Below are 13,349 nucleotides of genomic sequence, written 5' to 3' on the forward strand. Positions count from 1 at the left end.
TCCACCTGCTCTCGATCATCAGGGAAGTAGAAGGAATTAGCTGCTTCGAACGCTGTGTAGTGACTTCTCTCAGCTTTCATTCTCCTCTCTTGTCTTCTCTTTTAATTTATCCAATTCTAACAGCCTGCTGATACACAATGCACTACACTTCAAATGAGGCTTTTTCTCCAATTTGCCTGGATCATTGTATTCTGTAATCATTTTCAAATCCCAGTGTGTTTATTACTTTGGTTCAAAATTTCCAATTTAATAAAACAGGATTGCACTAACAACACCCCCCACTGCAAGATTTATGATGATTAATTTCCAGTCAGCTTCTCATGCTCCCACGTGGCTTCTTCTGTCTCTTCCCCCGTCATTGTTGAGTTGTGTATGTGTTGAATTTAAATGCTCAGATGAAAACAATAAATTTTAGTCAGATTTGCCAGGAACAGGAGACATGTGGGCTGCATGAGGGGGATGAGAACTGTCATTTATACTGATCAGATGAATGTGCCGGGTTAAAGCACTGCTATTTAAAGATAAAACGTGTGCATGTGCGTGTAGGTACATCTCTTATTGCGTTTTTGTGAACACAGTTTAGCTCTAAACTGATGACATTTCACCATTATGAGGACATCTTTGCCAGCCCCCCTCATCTTGAAGAACTTTTTGAGGGTCAGGATTTTTAACATTAAGTTTGAGAATAGGAATGTCATTGTGCTCTGACACATCAACGTACCTACCTGAGCAAACAGCGTGTCAGGCCACAGCTTTCCAACTAAGAAAGAGAATTTCAGTCAAACAGGCATATATTATTTTTAAGTTAAAGACCATCTTGTCCAGCCTTCATACCTTGAACTGAATCAGCTTAAACTACTATTGCAGAGTCCTCAACAACTATTTGCCACTTATGATATGATTTAAGCCTGAAATTTTAGGATGTACCCACTGCCAAACCAACCATTCTCCACACAGAGCATTGGTTTTAGACAGTTTTGCAAAAGCACAGTCAATCAATCGGGACGTGTGCTAGCAGCATTGTTCCGCTAGCCACTTAGTCCCTTGGCTCAATAGTTTTGGTGACTATTGGCTGGTGCTACAGATATTCAGTAGAACATTTGTGATCCCCTAGTGGCATCAGCAGGCCAAAACTTTCACATATTCAGTAATAAAGGTACTTAATGAATTAGCACAATGGTTTGTACAGATATTCATTTACATTTAGTCATTTGTCAGACGCTCTTATCCAAAGCAACTTACAATGGTAGGCAGGGTAAGCGTGTGGAGGTCTTGCCTAAGGACCCCTACTGGTTGTAGGCCACAGCTGGGATTTGAACTCCTAGTCTCCCACATGGAAGGCTGTGATCTTACCACTACACTAAACCACCCAAATAATTAATCCATCATTTACAGCTAATTTCAGTATGACACTGGTGATGTCCTCACTTCTTATGGTCCCCCATGTTTCCTGTCTAAATATTAACAACTATTAGATGAATTTCTGTGACTTTCGTTCACACACTCACAGTCCCAGAAGAGAATCTGTAATCGCTTTGATTCTGAATCCTTTAAGTTTAGCTGACCGTTCATCTTCAAGGTGGTCAGATCAATACAGTGCTTTTATAAGTAACCAGGTTAAAATAAAAAGACACCTCATTTCGAACTTGAATATTTTCTAATCAGCTTTTTACACGAGCTGATTTACCACTATATATTAAATGTTAGCATGCTACCCAGCCACACTAGTAATACAGTTAGGAAAGGTTTAATAGAGGGTGAAAGGGAAACAAATACCAATAGAACAGCCAAACAGTGGGTAACGTTAAGAAAGGAGGAAGTTTAAGGTGTAGTGCTGCCATGTGCTGAGCTGTTGTGGAGCTAAACTGCATTTCTGCCATTTCTATTCACATTTCTTACCCTAAGCTGCCTTTTCTCACACTGCTGCAAATAGAACTATAATCGGTTTCTCATTATGCCTGGTGCATGTGCGAAAGGTGCTTTCAGAGGCATTAACTTGCATACAGAAAAGAAACAGAGGAATGCACACAAAAAAAAAGACATTTGAGAATGACATTGTTGCTGTAAGATAGAATCCTGTAGTGTAAAAAGGAGCCACCAATAACTCACTTCTTTAAAAATCTAGAAATCAAAGAGAAAAGTGCTGAATTGAACAAAAAGCACAAAGAAGAATGTAATAGTGTAATAGTATGAAGATTAGAATGAATTATATCTGCATGAATGTAAAACACAAATTATGTTCTGTCGCTGTTTTTGTACAACCTGCAGGTGTTTGTACAACCAACACTGTCAAAGCATGCAGCTTTCTGCACATTTAATAATTTATTAACAAATCCATATGAAGCAGATGCAAGCATCCAGTATTTGTAGTATACCAGGTTTTTGAAAAGATTATTTTTGAGCATTTTACCTTTTATTTCCTAGCTGATGGTAAAAAAGTAGACTGGAAATGTAAAAAAGGTAGACATCACGTGTGTGTCCTCACACACCTCACACACCAGGGATGTTACTAGATTGTGGCATGTGTGGCTTCAATGCAGTTAATCCATCACTTTTCAATTAGTTGATTATACATAATAATATCTATATGTACATAAACTAAAAAAAACTTACAACTTGCACTAAATGCTGTGTTGGTATGGCTGACATCTGCTCCGAGGAGTCATCAGACAGAACTCACTTTAATAAATGCTGATGCTGGGCTCTTATTATTTTGAGTTCAGAGAGCTCCATGATGGTTTGTTTTGTGTTGTGCTGGTAATGTCAGAACATGTCAGTTTTATAAATTGTGCAGAGCACTGCTTTTTACTATTAGCAGTCAATTACATCAGCACATTGTTGCAGATCTGCAGGCATTTAGTTACCAGTGAACTCCTGCATGTTTGTTAAAGAGTCACCTAAATAACATAACATCTATTTTAGTGGGATCTCTCCATGCAGATCAATCTGTTCTTAGTTGTCTTGATACAGACATATGACATAAGTGTCTGACGTTCCTAATTCCTACTCCTACTCAATTTTATTAAACAAGAATGTCATTATTTACTGTTCACTCTGACCTTCAGACCCCCGTACGTTTACAATATATGACCTAAAATGCTTGTACACAATGTTAAAATAAGCCTGTGTCTGCACTGTCCTCGTGTGTTGGACCTCGTCTTTCTCTCTGTGAAAACACATCAAGGAGCCTGGGGTGACTGAACCTTAATTGGGGCTGGCTGAGACCTTGATTACACTGAGCTAATTTCTTTGTCATCCAAACAGAGTTGCTGCAGGGAGCAATGGGTAGAGGACTATATATCCTTGTTACGGATGCATAATTGAGAGGACAAAGAGCAGACAGGTTAGGATGAGGGTTATAGTAGAGAGCAAACCCACTTTGCCACAATTTGCTGAGTCCAAATGAGTTTGTAATTTATCTGGGTTGAAATGATATAATTTGTTCTAAATGCTAGAAGCTTGCTTAGATTTACAAACAGTTTAACTTAAGGGTTGGATCTTTTAAATAATTCAACTGCATTGTCTAAGGAAGAATTTTGGGGAAAGAAGCAATGTTTCATCTTACGGTGGTGAGAAAAAGTATTAACATTTTTGGAATGATCTGTTTTTATGTATTAATTGGTGATAAAATGTGATTCGGGTAAAATAAAAAAAAGAAAAACACACTGCATGAAGTCTCAGCGCCTTGTTTACCAGCGTTTTGCACCAGAGGAAACTATGTCTGAAAATAAATGAGTGGCAAACAGGGTATAATTTAGAAACAAGCCAGGAAAAACTTGGGAGATCACTTTAGAGTATAATAGATGTTGCAGATCTTTAATGTTGTTAGCAGGCTTTACCCTAGAGGTCCAATGAATGTACTGTACATTTCAGCATGAAGCAAGAACAAAGAAGGAAGAAGAAATGGCCATGACAGGAAAGATAAGAGTACATAATGTGGTACATTCATTACAATAAGTGCAGCCACAAAGCATCTGTTACCACATCAGTCATAAATGGGCTGCTGATGTGTTTTCTATATGCTTGTAAATCACTGAACACATCAGCAATGCAGCTAGAAACATTTTGACTTATTTTTCAATTCGGTGCTCATTTTTAAACTTTGAACAGCATCTTGATCTGGAAATGGAGAACCAGAGAACAGAGTAATCTGAAACTGATCCAGCAGCTCAATTCACGTAAATAGCTTAATAGACTATTGGGAAATTTTTTTGTTTAACCAAACTATTTATTCACAAAGATGCAATATGCTGAAAACGTAACAATATAAGAAATGACGTATAAAGGACCTGACACATGCCAACTCGTGTGCCAACACTGCTGATGTCCCTCAGTTACTGTGTTTTGAGAGGCAGTGTCTCATCACTTCTTCACACTATTTGTGTGAAATCCAATAACCAAACTTTTTTCTCTCTATTTTTCTCCTCCAACTTTCTCCCTCCGTACAGCGCCACTTCAACTTTCTGGATCGCCAACCCCAATAACAACCTCATCAACTGTGCTGCTGCAGGCTCAGAGGTGAGTTCCTCACGCTGCCGTTTCACTTTCTCCTCTCCCTTCCTTCACCAACCCCCTCTGCCCCCATTTCCTCCTTCCACCCCAGCCTCTCATCTCTCTCCAGGTGGAAGTCTGTCTCATTACCACATTGCCAGGTCAGATTAATGGCTGTATACTCCTATTAACTTGAGAATCAAGCAGACAACGGACAGAGGCACTGGTGCACTTTCACTATGATGGAGTGCCAATTATGATCATACTGGATTTCATGAGGACATGCTGGGTGGAGTGGACTCTCATTTATGCTCACCAGTGTAATGACTTTTCTCATTTGCATACCTGCGAAGAACAACACAAAAACAGACAGGCAGACATGTGGAGTGGCAAAGTCGAGGCTGCATGTGGGAATGTGCATGAGTCAATAAGTAAAAAGACATCTACTTAATCTAACAGTAACAGTAATAGCAGTTATTTTTAAAGAAACTACCATTTGTTGTGACAGCTTCTTTTTCTGTGTGTATGTGTTTGTTCGTGTTTGTGATATCTCAGGAAACTGGGTTCTGGTTTATCTTCCACCATGTGCCCACTGGCCCCTCAGAGGGTTTGTACTCCCCTGGAAAGACTGAACACACACCCATGGGCCAATTCGTCAACAACAGGGCCCATTCCAACTACAGGGTGAGTCTGAGGATCCTCTGTGCTCCAACACCTGTTGATCATTCCTAGCATTCAGGCTTTTTTCATACTGACCTTGGTCCACCGCAGGAAATGCATAAACATAAAATACACCAGAAAATTACATTAACATGGGGGAGACCACTTTAAACTGAACAAAAAAAAGATAATAAAATATTAAACTGATGATGACAAAATGAAAACTCGTTTTTTTGGTGGCAACAATAGTCTCTGGATTGCTGAAGTGATAAGCTGACCTCTTCCCTTGACTTAATACTGTTCCTTAATTGATTTGCTATTTTGAATATTAAAAGCATCACGTCACTCTGAGCTGTGGAGAAAAACAGGATTACAGATGTGATCTGCTGTTTAAAAGAAAGAGGAAGAGCAATAGGTGAATAGCAAGAACAGCGAAATCAACAGACAGAGGAAAGTGAGCCAGAGGAGAGGGATGAGATGGAGAGGACGGGAGAGAGTTTAGAGGCGCCCGCGGCATCGAGCACAGCACAGCTCCAGCTAAGAGAGATTTATGAGGCGCTGGTGGAGAGGAAGTGTTATTGTTATTTCCCTCCATTCTCTGCCCCCAACAGTGATCTCTTTCTCACTCCTTCCTTCTTTCTTCACTTTTAATTTAGATCATCCTAATGGGAGCATAACTCACGTCGGGCTGCCACCCCGGGGTGTTTGTGAGAGAAAAGGTTGCATCGTGTCAGTGGTGTCTTTGTTTTGAAGCAGCAAATGGCTGGAGATGGGTTTTATCATTATTAATATTTTATTTTGTGTAAGGAACAGTTAGAGAATTGTGCTTTAAGGGCTCTGAAACAACAGGGGGTAGTTTGTTCTTTGCTACTTTGATGGAAGTCGCTTTGAATGTTTCCAGCCTGGTCGTAGAATTTATAGCTTCACCACATGTTTCTGAGACACAAACGCATCCCAGTCCCAGTGATCTCTAAATGGAGTGTGCCAGCCTATTATAGAGCAGTTTTACACAATATTACCAATATTTGATGCTTTGCCAGTGATGCCAAACTGAGAACCACTGAGAATCATATGCAACTTTGAATCTTTTTGCAGTCTGAAGTGTTTTAGCTCTATACTCAGCGTGTGATTTTGTTGCCTCTCAACAAATAAACTGTATTATATTTAAAACAGATAAGACAAATGTGCACTAGGAAGAGTGTTACGTATGAAAGTCAAGTAAGTCACATGTGGAGCAGCTAAAGAGCTGGTAGAGATGAAGTAGAGCTAAAAGAAGAGCACTGGACTCATGAGATCAGAATAGTGTCCTACAAATGACATTACTATACAACTCGACTGCTAACTGAAATATTTGTGGGAATGCAATGAGCATATGTTCACTTGGGCTGCAATAAAGACTAGAGGTAACGTTAATGGAAAGACAAATACACCGAAGAACAACTCAATTAAATGTGCAGAGACTTTAATTTAAGATTTAACTGGAATTTGGACTTTTTTTATCAATAGATAACGATTTCAGACAGAAGTAAGTTTCTCAGTTTTAGGCAGTGTTTAACTGCCAACTTCAAGTCTTGCTGGCAGATTTTATCAATAGCACCAAGTAAAAACTAACCCCAGTGAGTTGTTACTGATTGCAGGTAGGGCGGTCTTTGCATTTGATGGGTACTTACATCAATGATGTAAGTAAATATATGCTACTGCATACCTTTAACATCTCACTGCAGGTGTGAGAGTGAGATGATGATGTCAAAGTTAGTAGGCAATTTTATGAAATGCACCACAAGCACCGTCAGGGCCACAGAACTTAGCAGGACAAAATGACTGCAGCTGCAGCTGATTTAATCTGTAATCTATGCCTGTTAATGAAGACCTGATGGCGACTGTTCAACCTGTGTCTGGAAAGGAGCATTAAAAGAAAAGTGTACACCTTCAGCTACTGAGCCTGACATATTGGTTGAATAAGCCAGTAACATTTTTCACATGCACCCTCCCTGCATGAGAAAATGACACTCTTTGTGTTTGATGTCTCATACTGCTTCAGATATAGTTTATCTTCTTTTCATTTCAGGCTGGAATGATCCTTGATAACGGAGTAAAGACTACCCAGGCCAACGACAAGGACAAGAGACCTTTCTTGTCTCTGATTGGAGCCAGGTCAGACTCCTCAGTTCTGTAAATGTACACTTAACACTTTAAGACTTACTCATACCAAAGGGAGATTTCTGGCGTGGAAATTAACATAAGTAAAAGTACAAGAGTACAAGAATAAGAAAGAAAATACCATCGTGTGACTACAGTCAAAAGTAGTCAGTGTGAAAGAACCAATGTGTCATCTTGATCTCACCACTTCAGTATGAATACACCCTTCTCACCACTCCCTTCCAGCTAAGTGATGCTATTTAAAGTGGGCACATCTTTTTTCTCACAAACCTTTTTCACAGATTGTGTCGCCTTAAAAAAACTAAAAGCAACCTGACTGTGCAGGACCAGCAGAACTAGGATTTGTTATTTTGTGCTACTGAAAAGTTTGTGAATCAGACAGTTCACAGAAAACAAACTAAGGATATAAACCTTAAGATGTTCATAATCTCAAATTCCATTTAGTAAACAGTTTGTGTTGAACATGTTTCAGTAACTGTTCAGTGTCTTTGCATTATGCCATTTTCACTGGTACCAGTAGAGACATTTTGTAGCTCAAGCACCTGCTCCAAAAATGTTAGATTAAAGCTATTTGATAGGAGCAATTCATGTTGATGATTATATATGGGACATTAATGTTATTAATATATGAGGACATTCTTTGAGCATCAGCTTTATATAGCTTATCTAACAGCCATTAGGAAACACCTAGCCATCACCACAATATCAGCCACTCATCACTGCACTGTTACAAGAGCAGCCAAAACCACACTGCAGAAAAGGGGAAAGTGATGAGGTCATGAGGTCAACAAATTGATCTGGGCTCAGCACCCAGCATACAGAGACCCAAGGCTTGGATCAGACAGGAGTATTGCTAGCAGACCCAGTTAGGGTCAGAAGTGGGTTTATGTGCTTTTGTGAACAAAGAACTAGCTGCCTTCTGTTGCATGAACGTGGCTTATATGTGGAATGTGGACTATGCAACATGAGGCAACAGGAGACAGAACGTAGCTGGAAGTAGGTTGGGAACTGACTGACAGGCGGCTGGCAAGAGCAATGCAGAGCCACTGATTCTGTAAAAGACATTTACATGAGATATTGCTGTACATTACTGTAAATACTGGAAAATGTTAATAGCTTTGAGTGAGAATAGACTGTTACAGTCTAGTTACAGTCTAGGTCTAGGTCTAGTCTAGGAACTTAGGATTGCTGCTCCTAATCAAAAGCTAGCCAACTCCCAGCCAACTTTCAGCTCCCTTCCACTGTTGTCTGGTTTGGTGTCTAGATTCCACAGATTTGTAGGACCAGATTTTGCAACCCTGACTATACTTTGTCTCTGTGGGGCTGTGGGTGCTTTTCATTTGTTTAGGTATGGCCCCCACCAGGATGCTGACCCCTTCAAACCCAGAATCCCTGCTCTCATCCACCACTTTGTAGCCTATAAGAACCAGGACCATGGAGCCTGGCTGAGAGGAGGGGATGTGTGGCTGGATGACTGCCAGTAAGTACTTCATGGATCCCATATGAAAAATTCTCTGACCAAGGAAAGTGTGAGGGAGGAAATACATGTTAGTTGACAAACACACAAACAAACAAACACTATCAGTGCAGCGGAAGGAGTTAATCAAATCATCATTATGAGTTTACAGGTTGTTTCAGCATGTTTGAGATAAAAATTAAAACTCATCCCTATTTTATAATATTTAATGTCATTTAGACTACATCTGTGTGTGTGTGTGTGTGTGTGTGTGTGTGTGTGTGTGTGTGTGTGTGTGTGTGTGTGTGTGTGTGTGTGTGTGTGTGTGTGCTGTCCTCAGGAGACCTCATATTACTGTGCTCACAGTGATAATATTCCCTTTCTTGTTTAGATTTGCTGATAATGGCATTGGCCTCACTCTGGCAAGGTAAGACCCCCCTCTGCCACTCATACCCCCTGCTATTAAATCAAGGTTCATATTTCTAATAAAGGGCTGCTGTTTGCATTTACTTGTGTTGATGCAGGACTACCTCTCTCTCTCTCTCTCTCTCTCTCTCTCTCTCTCTCTCTCTCTCTCTCTCTCTCTCTCTCTCTCTCTCTCTCTGTGAGTAATTGAAAAAGAGCTTATAAGGAGTCTGCTTAGGATGCACTGGGAATCACTGTGCTTTGATTCAGTGTGGAAAGTAATTTAGGGGTGTGATGGTCACAGAGGTATGAATTGGGAAGACATTTTCAACTGACTTTACAAAGCAGCGGGCTTGCAGGTGAATACGGTTTGTCCACAATAAGCAGAGCTTTTCAGACACAGTCTCCAGGGTGTATACACTTTAAAATTAGATTTTTAACTTGCTTTGGCAAAAATGATTGACCATTAAACCACTGTTTCAGACTCAATGTGTTGTCGGGCAAAAGAAACAGAACACTGCATAGTCAGTAACAGGGACTGTCAAACTTTAAACGATAACCGTCTAACTTTCCTTGTGATTTTTGATGTTGACATAGCAGGCGAGACAGCAAAGGTGCTGTCATTAACCTGTGTTTATATATATATATATCAGTGATTTGGTCAGGCGGCCTGACTGTTTCACTCTCTTTCACATCCTTACCAGATGTTGGCTCTGGCACTGTTTTGTTGTTTGCGAAAGAAGAAGCTTTGTCTTCTTCAGCTGTTTGTTAGCTAAAGACGCCGTGCTGTAGCACGTGTGGATACACTTCATTACCACACAAAAAGTCAATTAAACTTTACTACGAGGATTATACAAGACAAGTACAAGATCTGTTGTTCTTCCTCAGCTTGCATTTGATTTGTTGGTTAAGAAAAACACACGTGATATTAATTATATAAGCCCTGATTTACCAAAGGTTTGTGAGTACTAAATTGAGTTTAAATTTAAATTTGATAGCCCCTCTAAAAAAAAGAAAAAACTAAATGCAAAGTGAAGCATTTTTGCCCAAGTGTGCAAAAAATGCAAATAGATGCAAATAAATGGGATTTAAAGCGTGAAAGTGATTTGCGGTTGCTGTTATTGCTTGTGTCATAAGACAGCTTTAGTTGCAGGTTGGCAGATTGTAGATTATCAATACAAAATCTAAAGAAATAATAAATGCTGATGTATTGTTATGGATGAAGCAGCTCTAAGAACAATTAAAATCAGCTTCACTTTCACCAGCTGCTTTTTTCACACCCAGTCTCCACAGTATCACTTCATTTTTTACCATATTTTTTACCTTTGAAAGTTTGCAGTTGACGGTAAACACCCCAAAAATGTAAGTCGAATTTCTTTGGTGTGTATCTGCGACATTTTTTTTTTTACTGTTACTAACAAAAGGGTCAATTTGTAAAGAGAAGAAATTAAATGAATGTTGATACATTTTCTATTGAGAAAATGCTTCGTTAACTTTGTTCTCTCCTTGAATCTGTACATGAATTACACTTAACAAGGCCTGAGCATTTTAGATTTCTGCAGAAACCTAATTCACAAGGTATATGAAGGAAAAATCAGCATCAAGTTCAATGATGATTTAAAGAAGGTCTGACTTTTTTATTAGTTTAAAACAAAATAAAAAAAATCTGTTAGCATTGTTTTTGCTTATTTATTGTCCTGTTTCTATTCGTACAACGACCACTGATGCTTTAAGTGAAACATGAATTTACACCAAACTAATACTAGTATTTACAAGGAATTACCACCGTGGGATCAATAAAAATTTTTACAGGACTTATACTACTACTTAAATATGTACTACTGTCTTTACACATAGTGCTACGGGTTTTTGCACTTCCAGACTCTAACTCCCACTTTGTGTGTATTTGTGTGCAGTGGGGGGACGTTTCCAGATGATGACGGTTCTCGTCAACAGGTGAAGAACTCGCTGTTTGTGGGGGAAAGTGACAATCGCGGGATGCCCTTCCCTGACAACCAGATCTGGGGAGTCGGGGGTTCAGATCTCACAGGCAGGAGCCTGCCACGTGGCATGTAAGTGACAGTTATAGCTCATTGTTTTGGTCTTAAAGCTCACAGTCTTGTTTTAGATTGTTTGGAACATACTCAGCATATATGGTAGGAGAGGAGAGAAATGCTGCATGATTTGACATCTCTCTGTCATGATGTGTCACCGCTGTGATCTTTTTTAACTCCTATTCATTAAACTGACCCCAGCTGCTGTTGTTCATGAAGGAATGATGAGAACTTAAAACTTTTACTTTTCACGCCAAAGGTTCTGTAATACCCCAAAGACAGATTTTGGGTGGAGTTCCAGTTAAATAAAGGCTGGTATGTGTGAGAGCCAGACTTGGAATGCTAGAAATCAGTCCCGTGCCCCGGCCCACTTGGCAGCGCACAGAAGGAATGTCTCAACAGCAGTATTATTAGTGATTCCTTTGTTGTGTGGGAAAATGAGAACTCAACATGAAGCGCTACTGTCTAGATGCTTCAGATTCAGCCTGACATCCTTTGATGCAACCAGATTAACTCAGACACGCCGTTGCGTGAGCACTCTCACACTGTGCTGAACATTTGCTAGAAAAGATACACACACACACACACACACACACACACTGCTTTTGCCACTCCAGTTAGACCAAAATGGGAACTGTGGTCTTGACCTTTGTCACCGCTTGAAGGCATCAGCTAGTACGTTCACATTTTGGCACAAAATTGGCACTGTTTTAATTAGAGAACAACCAGACATGGGATCTAAAGTAACGTATAGCTAAAATGGCTTAAAATAATTTTAGACTGATGATGGCTCGAATGGCTGAAAACAACCAGAACACCCAAAAGCTGTGGGCAGAAAATCAAAACAAAGAGCAGAAATGTCATTTAAAAATTGTGGTACATTGAGAAACATTGATAAATTAATTAAAACTAACCTTTACCTTAGTGTCTCTTTGTCTTTCTGTACTTGACGAGTGATGAAACTCTTTTGTCCCTTTCTGTCTGACTTTGAAATAGTTTCATCACTCTCTTGAAGTAAATAAATGCTTGAGTGATGAAAGTCTGTTCTGCACAGCAGGGAACACAGTATTTTAACTTTAGCCACATTTACTGTCCAAACTTCTCAGTCTGCTCCTTTCTGTTCACACAAGTTGTAGGACTGTCCATCCTGGAAGAGGGAACCTTCCTCAGTTGTATGCTTGTTACCTTGTAATGCCTGCTGAGAAAAGTTTGTGATTGATCAAATTTGATGTCAGCTTGACAACAGTTTTTGTGTGTGTGTGTTTCTGTTTCCCTGCAGTGATTTTCCTATCCGGGGCATGCAGATCTATGACGGGCCTATCAATGTGCAGAACTGTACATTTCGTAAATACACAGCGCTGGATGGACGGCACACCAGTGCCTTTGGTTTCAGGCTTAACAACTCGTGGCAGAGCTGCCCAAATAATAACGTCACTGGCATCACCTTCGACCACGTACCTGTGAGTCTGAGATATCTGAGGGCCAAAGTTTCTTTAAGGCTAAAAGAATATGCAGAATAAAATCTCACTGGTGACTGTGCTTCAGTCTCAGACCATAGATAGATTTGTTCAGATTAGCAAACAGGCAACAAGGAACACATTCCCGCCACAGATTTCAAACTAAGATTAAGAAACTTGATCTAATGTAAGAACGTCATCATATGATGTAACAAATAGATGACATGAGGAGAAATGATGATATTCTCTGAATACACATTGTGTGTTTTAGCAGAAAACACTAAATACTAGTTCAAATAAATGTTTCCCAACACGTAATGTAACGTTACATTATGAAATTCAGAGTTTTGCCATAGCACTGTCATCAGGAAAATGGATTCTATTGTTAAGACAGCTCCATTTTCAGCTGTGGAGACTGGACGTGTTGCAATTCCGTTAACTGGAAAGTAGCCTTTTTTGATAGTCACACAAATCTGTGGCTGTGGCTCAATAGGTAGAGCAGTTGACTGTCAATCGCAGGATTGGTGGTTCAATTCCTGGCTGCCACGTCACATGCCAAAGTGTCCTTGGCCAAGATACTGAACCCCTAGTTGCCCCCGGTGAATCAGGTCAGCTGCATAGCAGCTCTGCCATCGGTGTGTGAATGAGATGCAGTGTAAAGTGCTT

General features: G+C 39.9%; 1 protein-coding gene across 1 annotated transcript in view; it reads left to right on the forward strand.

The window, feature by feature from the left end:
* Window positions 1-13,349, forward strand: part of cemip (cell migration inducing hyaluronidase 1) — a 125,227-nt gene that overhangs the window by 101,181 nt on the left and 10,697 nt on the right. The window contains exons 15-21 of the mRNA XM_026378053.1: window positions 4,449-4,518; window positions 5,047-5,175; window positions 7,220-7,305; window positions 8,660-8,791; window positions 9,159-9,194; window positions 11,089-11,244; window positions 12,506-12,686. Of these exons, the coding sequence (XP_026233838.1) occupies window positions 4,449-4,518; window positions 5,047-5,175; window positions 7,220-7,305; window positions 8,660-8,791; window positions 9,159-9,194; window positions 11,089-11,244; window positions 12,506-12,686 (790 nt within the window). The remainder of the gene's footprint in view (window positions 1-4,448; window positions 4,519-5,046; window positions 5,176-7,219; window positions 7,306-8,659; window positions 8,792-9,158; window positions 9,195-11,088; window positions 11,245-12,505; window positions 12,687-13,349) is intronic.

This window comes from Anabas testudineus, chromosome 3 (assembly GCF_900324465.2).
Source record: "Anabas testudineus chromosome 3, fAnaTes1.2, whole genome shotgun sequence".
Taxonomy (NCBI): domain Eukaryota; kingdom Metazoa; phylum Chordata; class Actinopteri; order Anabantiformes; family Anabantidae; genus Anabas; species Anabas testudineus.